Source organism: Electrona antarctica, assembly GCF_951216825.1.
Source record: "Electrona antarctica genome assembly, chromosome: 4".
NCBI classification, from domain to species: Eukaryota; Metazoa; Chordata; class Actinopteri; order Myctophiformes; family Myctophidae; genus Electrona; species Electrona antarctica.
Window position 1 is genome coordinate 16,224,760 of NC_136809.1, and position 12,168 is coordinate 16,236,927.

A 12,168-nucleotide genomic window follows, 5' to 3' on the forward strand; every position below is an offset into this window, starting at 1 on the left:
ACTCAGTACTGTACACTCTAACGTCGTTCAAGGAGGACTCATAAAAGGTCCCTGGGTCCCATCTAAAAGACCACCCCTGTGTCCTGGGACCCATTACCTATTTACATCACTGAAGTGTTTAAAGGGACATGAAACCCTAGGCTGATTTTGTACATCATTTTCCAGTTCCGCTGACCTTATAGTATACCGCCAGGGCCTGAATTTAAGTGTGAGATTGCTCAGAATTGAATTAATTCCCACGAAGGTAGCACTTATAATGTTGAGAGAGGTGCTAGAGTGTGAGGTGTAGTTTGCAGAGGTGGGTCTTCAGTTCACAGTGGAAAATTGGGTGAGACAGACTCTGCAGTTCTGACTGCAAGGGGAGTTTATTCCACAATGTGGGACCAGGAGAGTGGAGCGTTGTCCTGAATGTTTCAGGGAAGGCTTGGCTGATCTAAGTGAGTGGGAGGGGTTGTAGGGTTGGATCAGGCCTTTAAGTATGGGGCCTACAAGGCCAACATGAACATTTTGGCTGGTTGAAGGACCAGGCATGCAGCATGCCTGTCCTGTGACATTCTGGATCATTTGGAGAGGCTTAAGTGAGCATGCTGGGAGGTCAGTATGTAAGGAGGGAGTTACAGTAGTCAAGCTTTGAAATTACTGAGGCCTGGGGTGACATATACTGTATAAGAGATGGAGAGAATGTTGGTTAGACTTAGAAACAACACTTCAAAGAGTTTTGGAAAGGAATGATATACTGGTCTATAGTATTTTATGTCTGAGGGTTCCAGGCTTGGTTTCTTGAGGAGCGGCGTGTCTCTGACTGACATGATGGCATATCGGCACAGCAGACTGACGTTAATACAGATGTGTTGGTGTCTTGGTGTTCATGGTAGTAATGAAAGGGAGTAGATCAGGGCCAATGGTATGGGGCATTGAGGAAGGAATGGGCTCTGGTTGGTCTAGTCTAGTGGATATCACTAGTCTTAGGGCCTCATCTAGAGAGATAAGAGAGGAGGAGGAAAGGCATGACATGTTGGGGTTAGTATTTGGGTGAGTTGTGGGTAGATGGGAGAAAGCTAGACGAGGGGTGCGGGTTTAAGGATAAATGGGAGATGATGCGATGAGGCAATCTTGTAATAGAAAGAGGACTTGTGGCAGTGTATTTTATTCAGCATAGAGACAGGAAAGAGAGCGAGTAGGGGAATGATGTGCAGCAAATGGTTTGGCCGGCCAGTAATCAAACCAGGGACTCATTGTCAGGCGTTTGAGCCCATGTGATTAGATATCATGTGCCCTAGCCCTAGCTATTGGGTCGCTTCCATTATTAAGTTGATTAACTGCATCTACAATGCTTACAAGAAATCCATGTTTTTACACTTCTTTAGTTTTTAACCTGTACAGGAAAACAAACAATTTAGTGGATTGCAAGTGTGGTGTGCCAGCATTGTAGGATTTGTCACTGGTCTCCAGGGTAAAGCCTAGGTATGGTCTTTCTCTCAGTTAAGGCCATTTAGGCTACCTGGAGATGAAAGTGCTTCTCATTGATCCACTGTTTGCATAACATCCCGTCCTGCAAGACAGCCATGGTGGAGCCATTGGACACGGAGGAGATCTCAAATCTCACTGCATCTATTCTGTGATGTAGCCTAATGGTTGTTGTGTAATGAGTCCACACACAGGAATACTGTGTCAACCTTTAGCGAATGGGTGTACACTGTACAGACAAGGACTTTATCTCAAATCTTTTTCAAACTGAAAAGGAAAAGCCTTTTCACCTTTAATATTATATTTCTGTTTTCCATCTCCCAGCTTTGCTGTGCTATCTTTTTCACCCCCTCTGTTTGGACCAGAGCAGCAGAACATTTGGCACCACCACCGGCACCAGAGAGGCCCCTTGCCTCTTTGGACCTGCAGCTGGTGCTGCTGCAGTGGCAGCTCTGAAGTTGGTCCAGATTGAAGTCCGGGCACAGCTCACCCTCCTCACCATACTATTCTGAATATTAGTATTCAGCAGGTGGGTGCCAGGGGCTGGGGTTAAACATTACAACAAACTGCAGGACATCACAGCATCCATCCAGCACAATGTATCACCACCGCAGCCAGCAGGAGGGGCCGCCACAACCTTTCTCCAACAGGCCTAGTCCTTTTCATCACCAAGAGCAAGCGCAGCAGCAGCAGTATCCGCAACAGCAGCAGCAGCAGCATTCGCAGCAGCAGCAACATAATCAGCAGCAGCAGCAACATCAGCAGCAGGATCCACAGCCGAGGCAGCATCCACAGCAGCGGCAGCATCCACAGCAGCAGCAGCATCCACAGCAGCAGCAGCATCCACAGCAGCAGCAGCAGCATCCACAGCAGCAGCATCCACAGCAGCAGCAGCAGCAGCAGCAGCATCCACAGCAGCAGCAACATCAGCAGCAGCATCCACGGCAGCAGCAGCAGCAGCAGCATCCGCAGCAGCAGCAGCAGCAGCAGCAGCAGCAGCAGCATCCACAGCAGCAGCAGCAGCATCCACAGCAGCAGCATCCACAGCAGCAGCATCCGCAGCAGCAGCATCCGCAGCAGCAGCACAGCCACTTCCAGTGCCCTCCTATCATGGGCTCCAGGGACATGGGCATGGAGTTGAACCGTATGAATGGCTCAGGGTCTGGAGGCGATACCTCACGACCTCGCTTTGAAAGCCAACCGGGCCACCAGCAAGGGCTGGATTGGTCAAACTACCAACAACAGCCTGGCCAAATGTTTTCCAGGGTCACTCCCTCCACCGTGACCCAGCAGCCCTCTGCAATTGGTGTGCATGCCCCTGTTTATGAACCACCTACCCCTCAGACGAGGGGCTCTCATAGTCGAGGTGTGACTATACAGAATATAGTGGATATCCCAGAAAGTGCAGGGAATATCTTGGCTAGCTTTGGGCTCTCCACGCAGGATCTCGAGGTTCTTAGTCAGTACCCTGAGGATGAGCTAACACCCGATAAATTACCCTACATCCTTAAGAACATGATGAGCAGGAGATCAAATGATCAGAATATTGCAGCTTCAAACTCATCTTCATATTCTCAGAGTGCTACACGCGCCACCCGTGAAATACTGCCGCCTCCTTCCTGCTCCCAGAGAAGCTCGGGACGTTGGCAATCCCCGGAAGTGTCCAGTGTCCGCAGTGTTGCCCAGACCGCAGGATTGACTCTTGACTATGGTCATTCAAGTCTACTCACTGATGTCAGCAGCAGCAGAGAGGCTTTCATACGAGAGCCGCTATCTAGTGAAGGAAAGATGATATCCACCAAGATAGATTGTCCACCAGCGTCCTCACTTCTTAAACAAGAAATGGACATGACTGAAAGTTGGCAGGTTCGTCCACAGCCTGCTGATCCAAATCCGTTTGGAGACCTGTATTACCGCGGTTCGAGTGGCGAAGTTCACAAGAGCAGACGGTCACCTTCAGCAGAATTTCCCCAGCCTCCCAGATCTCGTTGTCCAGACCTACACTACAGAAGAAGCCCTTCATCTGAAATACAGAGCGACTACTCCTCGTCAATGTCCAGATGTCCTGCTCCATGGTCCTCTCTTTCAGAATCACGTGCCGGCAGTCACAGGTTGAGGTTACCCACTCCCTCCATGATATGTGATTTCTCAGCAGAGTTTCCAAAGGTGTACCCTCACACCTGCACCCTGTGTCTGATAGACTGCGAGCAGGCTAAGGTGAGTGCCAACGTGTCGTCGTCTCATTGTCTAAGGGTGTCCTTAAAGGAATACCTGCACACTTTGAATTTAACTCTTCAATTTGTTTTTCTAGGCAGTTGTCTTCTCAATGTCATCATCCTTCATTGAAACCAAACTAGTGTGTCAACCAGTGGCTAGTACCAATTCCTATTGGTTTTAATGTTGGATACTGTACAATACTAGATAATTTACCCATCAAGTGCCCGGTGAGAGGAAATACTGTACAAGTGCAAAATGTACAATATCAATAGGACTCTTTAAATGGCCAGAAGAGCCAAGGATATTTTCTCAGTCTGCTTCCGAGTATCCTATACTCTACTTTGCAAAATAATCAATTTGATTTAATCATGATTAAAATATAATTTTATATCATTTAATAACTGACCCGTCAAAATATTATTTATGCCTGTATTGCATATGACAATATTATGTAGTGATATTTACAGTACATTACTTATCCTTATTGGCTGGTAAAACTCTCCCTGGCTTGTAATTATTTATGTTCATTAACTTTAAATTAAAATGTAAGTTTGTTCCCTGCTGCAGGCTTTACTGTTTGAGCTGCTTGGAGCAGTGGCGCTCTTCTTATTTACGAGTGTTTCAGTCCTACCTCAGACGAGCCCTTGGCTTTTAGCCAATCTGCGGACAAGTTCAAGATTTCTGTGGTGGTGTTTGCCTGCCCAGCTTATGCCCAAATATTGATACAGATCCCAACGTCGGTGCAAATGTTAGGCAACACTCGATCAGAGGGAGAGAGGGAGCGATGTGTGTGACATCTGACCAGAGCTTGATCAGCAAGAGAGGGGGGAGGAGAGACCTTTACCGTGGGGGAAATTCAGTTTCAGCTTCACTCAGCTGATGGCTGCTCAGATGGTTTGAGACGGAGAGATCGACAGGAGAAGGGGAGGTTGAGTTGAAGTGGCAGACTGGAAGTTAGAGGGATAGAGGGCTTGTTTCACCCAATAACCTGGCCAATGCTCCGTAGTGTGTACTTAAACCTAAACCTTGCAAAGCAGACAACACGTGCCTATTGAATATTGTTGTGCGGCCGATATAGGCACAAAGTACCTATCTATGATATCAGTTATCTGACGTTAGCACTACGCTTTTCTGTTTATAATATACTGAGTATATAGACTCTATATACTCGGTACCCACTACCCAGCACTGTCCAGGCTATGGCGATGGTGTCAGTACACTACTGTGATGCTATGGCGGTGGTGTCAGTACACTACTGTGATGCTATGGCGATGGTGTCAGTACACTACTGTGATGCTATGGCGGTGGTGTCAGTACACTACTGTGATGCTATGGCGGTGGTGTCAGTACACTACTGTGATGCTATGGCGGTGGTGTCAGTACACTACTGTGATGCTATGGCGGTGGTGTCAGTACACTACTGTGATGCTTTGTCAGGTTGTAGATCAATTCAATTACATTTTATGAAAGTGTCAAATCACAACAAGTTGTCTCAACAGTAACACAAGTTGTCTCAACAGTAACACAGTAAACGGCGTACAGTTTACATGTAGAGCAGAGAACCGACAGAGATCCCACCCTGAGCAAGCAATTTTGTGACAGTGAAAATGAAAAACTCCCCCTTAGCTGGAACTTGGAAGAAATGTCAAGCAGAACCCAACTCTAGGGTGGGCGGCCAATCTGCTTCGACCGTGTCAGGGGAGAGAGAGAGAGAGATACAGGCAAATACAAGTAGTGGCAATAATATGGTATAACAATGATGTTAGATAATATAACAATGTTAAGATAATACAGTGTAGTGGTAAATATAATATGGTAGCAGTCCATGGTCGTGCTCTGTGAAGAGGCCTGGTCTGCAGTCACAGCTGGGGGTCCATAATAGAAGTATATGGAACTGTAGAGAGTGGGAGACACAAAAAGAAACTCTGAGGATGTTGAGTTAGTGGCAGGCCTTACTGATCATCATCAGCACACATTGTCAGCGTACTTTGAGGGCAGTCTGTCAGTGCTATGATGACATCAGTACAAAGATGTCAGCACTGATTGTGTGTATTTGTCATTACCCAGTGGTGTCCAGGTTATTGTGCAGTAGTTCGAGGGAAGTCTATGATGTCAGTCAGCTTGCAGATCAGCAGTATCCACTACCCAAGACTTGGAGGCCAGTCCAACTGATGGAATAAACTTTCCTCATGGATTATTCTCAGTCACTCAGAAGATGTGGGTGGTTAATTGCAAAAGGCACGTTTGAGCTGATTGTCTGTGTTACGTTCCACTTCAGCAGTCCATCTCTAGCAGCATCTATAGATGGCGCATTGCGAAACGGGGATAGACTTCTGCTCCGACTGATGCCTTACTATGCTTGTTGGACACTATAGTATTGGTGTAACTTCTGCCGCTATTTTGTCGGCACTATCCGGCACACCCCGCCAGTATATTGTAATGTACAGCAGCCAACAGAATTGAAAGGGGGGGTTCTTGACGCTGTTGAGACGTGACAAGTCTCAACAGTCATTTCAGCTCTCCGTCCTTCCTGAAATGGAAGACTAATGTATTTGCTATCACCTAAGTTGTTGGGTGAACCTGTTGTAAGTCATGGCAGTATTAACATAGCCAGCAAAAAAGCACTACTTTAAATATGCTTACTATCTCTAAATATGCTCACTATCTTCAAATTGATTGTTGTAATATATTATAACCTGCTCCTAAATGATAATTTGCCATTTTCTCTCCTGTTATACAGTATATTTCTCTCTCCTTTTTGTTTTTCTCCAGGACTGGATTGAGCATGTCAAGAGTGCAAAACACACTGATTTCTGCAGAGACCTACACAACAAGTGAGGAGGCAATTCATTGTCCTGTAGATGCCTTGATATCTTTTGTTTATTCACGTTAAAGACCAGGAAGACCAGTTTGTTTTGTTTAGGTCGTTTGGCAATACAATACACAAAGTATTCTATGAAGAAGGGAAAAAAGCCTGCATTTATTACCCACAAGTTCTGTGTGCATGTACTCATGACACAAACAGCAGTTTTAAATTAATGCAAAAGGGTGTGTGTGTGTCTGTCTGTCTGTCTGTCTGTCTGTCTGTCTGTCTGTCTGTCTGTCTGTCTGTCTGTCTGTCTGTCTGTCTGTCTGTCTGTGTCTGTGTCTGTGTCTGTGTCTGGTGACCTGATAGCTGGGGCTATTTTGCTGTAATTGAGTAATTAATAATAAGAAAATATTTTGTTTGTATAGGTACCCGGAGTGGAAACCCGATGTACCAAGGTCGGTTTGACTTGCGTTTTCCAAATAATTATTTTGGCACTAAAACATTCTTTGTTTTGTGTCGATTTTGGTCTCTGTTATCTTTTTACAGAGTTGTATATTTGATTCCCTTCTTTCTCACCCCGCTTTCATCTCCTCACCGCTGCAGGAGGGAACAACACTCACTGGGTCGAGATGACAGCCCAACCACCAAGGAGCGTTCTCCCTCTCGCTCTGTCTCAGCGAGGAGAGAGCGAACGGGGAGAGAGAGTGAACGACTGAAACGAGGTACCATAGCGCACACACACACACACACACACACACACACACACACACATGTGCAAGAACGTCATACTCTGTCCTGCTATAAGTTGTGAAAAACACATTTGGGCCTGATTCACGATTCACTAAGCAATTTACGCTCATATTTTGAGCGTACCCACAGGTGTGGGACATGGATTTTGTTTTGCTGTGAATTTGTGGCGCATGGTCCGTCCTCCCAAGGTGAAACCCGATCCAGGATTCAAACTCGGGTCTCCCGCGTGAAAGTCCAATATCTTAGACCAAAGGGACCACTAGACCAAAGGGATATCCCTATAGACCGGGGGAGATATTAGACTTTTGAGGCCATCAGGCTGAGGCTCTGAGCCACTCTGCTACATATTCACCCAGTTTGAAGATGTAAAACGTCTGTCGGGTGGACACCTCGTATATCCAAAACGGTTATTTTTCAGGATTCAAATTCAATAATAGCGAAAGTAACGGATCCACAAGATCATACCGCTTCACACTTTGCGCTTCGAGCTTGAACATCTACTACCTTTGATTAGCAGATGTGACGTCACACATTCTGTGTGACGCTAGTACAGTATAATCAAGTAGGGCAGTGGTCCTTGAGGGGGTTCCAGGTGGTCCCCAGCTAATGGGGACCACCAGCACGCTCTCAAGAGTTAAATCATTGTTACACGTTTGCCTGTTATTTCTCCTAAGGGCCGATTCATACTCCTATTTTAGAGCCGAATAAAAGTCGGTTCGGCTCTGTAGAGCCTACAATGTGACGTCATTTGAGGTTCGGGGGGGCGGGGACCGTCCTAAAGTCGGCTCTTCGGTGCTACTGAAAATTTCTGACGAGCCGAAATCATTTCGGCACTACAGCGCCGAAACAGCGGTAAAATAGGAGTATGAATCGGCCCTAATGGTACCAACATCAATACAGCATGGAATTGTGAACAAAATCTTATCCGACGACAACAAAATATTCTCCATTTTGGGTCTGAGAGGCTAATAAGCCTATCTCACAGAATTTCCCCGCCCTCTTAATACGCCCCCTTTCGGGGTTAGTGGTGATAGCGTGACGTCACTCCATAGACGCTACATGTTAACAGAGGTAATTTAAGAAGTCTACAACTTTTGTTTTCTCAAGGTAAGGTTTGTTCTATCTGTTCGAGCTGATTTACCATCTTGTTTGCTTCATAATAATATTGGTCTGTCACATTTTTACATTAGAAAATGTACTTGTAACGTGTAAATGCTAATGTTAAATGACACCACTATTTACCGGAAGTGGGCGTGGAAAGCGGGCTGTGAGATAGGCCTATTGTCATCAAACGGTGGTCGCTCCGTGGCTCAAATGATGAATAAATAATGTACCTTGATATGAAAAGGGTTGAAAACCACTGAAGTAGGGCTTTAAGTTTAATTCATGAAAAAAAGTATTGTGTATCTTCCTTATGTTAATTCACCAGCAGAACACCATGGTTGTGGAAAGGAGCCAGAGAGAAGAGACAGCCCCAAGCACTCTCACATAGGGGGATCGTCCTCTAGTAGCCATCGACATGAGAGAAGAGACAGACACTCACCAGGTCAGCATTGTCCCTGTGAAGATCTACAACCTCAAAACGCATCGCTTCGCGCTTTGAGCTTGAAAATTTGCTGTTTTCGATGTGACTCTGTACTGTAGTATGATCAAGTTAGGGCGTTAATTCATGAGAAAAGTAGATGGAAATAGGTTTCTGCCCAAAAGCAACAGCATGTATCATAGACACTTTAACACAATGGCTGTGCCTGTGGACGAAAGTGGTGGCGCTTGGGTGCCACGTGATGAGAAGCAATTCTGGTTTTGGGTTCCATCTTGGATGCTAAAGCAATAACACCAATGCTAGCAAGCTAAAGTGAGGTCCAACCTTTCTCTAGAAAGTGCCAATGTTCCAATCACGATCACCGGATAATCAGAAAAGACCTCCGAACATCGGCGGTATGTTCAAAACCACGGACAGCGGCGTAGTTTCTGAGAAAAGAGCGTGCAAAGGCCGTGGCTAAAACAGAAGCTAATGTGGTTGGTCGCACACACACAGTGCTGGCGAGGCCCTAGCAAGAGGGATGCTTGCTAGGGCCTCGCCAGCACCAGCTGGCAACCAGTTGCTCGCCAGCAACTGGGGCGATTGCAAAAATGGAAACTAGCGAGGCAATCTTATAGCGATATTAAACACCTTAAGACGAGCCTACTCGTCATGAGCACCTTGCGTAATTAATTAATAAGTGCTAGTATACCCGTCCTTAGGATCAAATGTGTTAAAGATTTTGCATCTTCCTTATGTTAATTCACCAGCAGAAGACCATGGTCGTGGAAAGGACCCCCGGCCCAGCAGCGTCCACAGTCCCAAGCGCTCTCACAGAGGGGGGTCCGCCTCTAGTCGATCTGAGAAAAGAGACGGCCTTGAGCGCTCTGACAGAGGGGGGACCGCCTATGGTAGCCATCGACCTGAGAGAAGAGACAGCCCCAAGCTCTCTCACAGAGGGGGGTCCTCCTCTACTAGCCATCGACCTGAGAGAAGAGACAGACACTCACCAGGTCAGCATTGTCCTCTCTCTCCTTCTACTCCTCGCCAGTGGTGTAAAGTAACATTTATTCGAGTACTGTGCTTAACTTTACCTGGTTACTGTTAACTACCTAGAGCTACCTGGTCATGATGAGAGATTGACTACTCCATCTCCTTTTATTAATTCATTCTTCCCTTGTTTATTTTGCCTCAATCTGCGGCTACAGGACGTTCTTCCCGTGACAGCTTGAAACATCCCCGCGATGAATCTTCTAGACGTGACGAGCCGTCAGCCAAGGCCCCAAAGACAGAGCCTAAGCCTGAATCCAAGACAACTAAGTCAGAGCGCTCTGGTGCTAAGTCTGAGTCCAAGACAACTAAGTCAGGGCACTCCATGGCTAAGTCCGAGTCCAAGACAACTAAGTCAGAGCGCTCCGGGGCTAAGTCTGAGTCCAAGACAACTAAGTCAGGGTGCTCCGAGGCTAAGCCTGAGTCCAAGACAACTAAGTCAGGGCGCTCCGAGGCTAAGTCTGAGTCCAAGACAACTAAATCTGAGTCCAAGACAACTAAGCCTGTGTCCAAGACAACTAAGCCTGTGTCCAAGACAGCTAAGCCTGTGTCCAAGACAACTAAGTCAGAGCGCTCCGAGGCTAAGTCTGAGTCCAAGACAACTAAGTCTGAGTCCAAGACAACTAAGTCTGAGTCCAAGACAACTAAGTCTGAGTCCAAGACAACTAAGTCTGAGTCCAAGACAACTAAGTCTGAGTCCAAGTCAGGGCGCTCTGAGGCTGATAGACGTGATGACTCTGCCAGACGCAAACTGCCGTTGTCAGCCAAGGCCCCAAAGACAGAGCCTAAGCCTGAGTCCAACAAAACGAAGTGCTCCGAGGCTGATGAAACAGTGAGTCTAATAGACTTTGTTTTAAAGCTACATTATGCAATTTGATTAAGAACTTACATTCTTCTTGTGCCGAGCGCATTTATTCTAGACTCCCAAGTGATGGCTCCAACAAACTGCACTAATCAGATGTTTAGGTTAGAGGCGTATGTAGAGGCATAAAATATGTGCTTTAAAGAGTGTTGTGATGTCTCTTAGCTGTTTTTTGTTTACGGATTAGATCGTAACATTATATTTTTTTCCTTATTTCCTTTGTATACCCTAAGTACTCTATGAGTTTTCTTTGTCAAATTCTTGTATGGGAACATATTTGGCCAATACACAGAGGATGCACTGGCCCAGTGTAGCAGCCTCTCCATCAGAGACCAGCCCATTACTGCCACTTTAGCCAAGGTTCCTATTTATTGTATTACGTTATATATTAATATTTAGTGGTAGTTCCATCAGTGACAAACATTTATTTTGAATGTGTGTTGAAGATTACAAAATATGAAGGTTGTGAGTCTATTAAAAGAGGTTCAGATACAGTTTGATCAATTTAAGTGTGAACACAGTATGTGCTTGTCTATAAATAAATGCATTTTCTTATTATTCCCATGTGTCCTTTCTTTTAGAAACCAGATGATTCAACAACAGTCAGTAAAGGGTAAGTTAGAGGGGTTCTCTTCTTTTACAAGCCTGCTGTACATACCCTCTCACTCCTCCTCTAACAAAACACATCAGAGATAAAAACGACTTTGTGTTTGTCTTCACAGGACATCTACCCAGGAACTGTGTGCCAAAGGTGTTGAGGATTCAGGTAAGGTGATGCCAAAGCCCATGGAGAGAATACAAAATATACTGTAGGTCAACCCGAGAGCCTCTTTACCCAGAAGTTTTTTGTCCATTTTATGCCGTTTAAAGCCAGTGATTCTGAAGTCTGTTTCCAATTCCCCATACAGGAAACAGGCCTAAACTTCACAAGACAACTTCAGCAGAGGAATTTAGTTATAATCCCGTCGTGTTGATCACTAGGCTTTCTGAGAGTGATGTCATCAAACTGTGCCAGCCCTTTAACGCTACGGAATTAGGAAAGGTGGGTGTGAAGGTATCACAAACACATTGCAGGGAAGGGTTTAACCCATTCAGGCCTGACGCCGAAATAAAAAAAACGTTCGCTCTGAAAGAATATGTATTCAAAGATTTGTGCCGCATTTTTACGATTTTTCAAAAATAGCAGATCTACAAGTTCATAGCGCGCCACTCGGTGGCGCGCTATGAGCTTGTAGATCTGCTATTTTTCAATAGCTAAAGTATAACATAATGCTTAGTTAAAACACCAAAAGGGGTTCCTGCCCAGAATGGGTTTAAAGCTATAATATGACACACATGCGTCTAAATGGGTTAATGAGGTTTTGTACTAAAAACAAAAAAATCCTATTCCTCATCAGCAAGCAGTGCTGGACAGGCTATTCTCATATTGGTCTCTCCTCTCTCGTTCAGCATGGGCACACTTGAGCCGACAGCCGCGTACAGAAGAAGCTG

The 12,168-nt window shown here is 45.7% G+C and overlaps 1 protein-coding gene across 7 annotated transcripts in view; it reads left to right on the plus strand.

Annotated features, from left to right (window-relative positions):
* The window catches only part of LOC306921584 (uncharacterized protein), a 32,366-nt gene that overhangs the window by 1,435 nt on the left and 18,763 nt on the right, over window positions 1-12,168 (plus strand). For 4 of the 7 annotated variants that reach the window (XM_079498773.1, XM_079498778.1, XM_079498779.1 and 1 more), the window contains exons 2-11: window positions 1,792-3,684; window positions 6,457-6,518; window positions 6,919-6,948; window positions 7,097-7,215; window positions 8,673-8,789; window positions 9,536-9,778; window positions 9,974-10,647; window positions 11,259-11,290; window positions 11,400-11,443; window positions 11,586-11,719. In XM_079498773.1, coding sequence (XP_079354899.1) covers window positions 2,065-3,684; window positions 6,457-6,518; window positions 6,919-6,948; window positions 7,097-7,215; window positions 8,673-8,789; window positions 9,536-9,778; window positions 9,974-10,647; window positions 11,259-11,290; window positions 11,400-11,443; window positions 11,586-11,719 — 3,075 coding nt within the window. In that variant the 5' untranslated portion in view covers window positions 1,792-2,064. The remainder of the gene's footprint in view (window positions 1-1,791; window positions 3,685-6,456; window positions 6,519-6,918; window positions 6,949-7,096; window positions 7,216-8,672; window positions 8,790-9,535; window positions 9,779-9,973; window positions 10,648-11,258; window positions 11,291-11,399; window positions 11,444-11,585; window positions 11,720-12,168) is intronic. The other 3 variants (XM_079498774.1, XM_079498775.1, XM_079498776.1) reach the window with 3 other exon arrangements.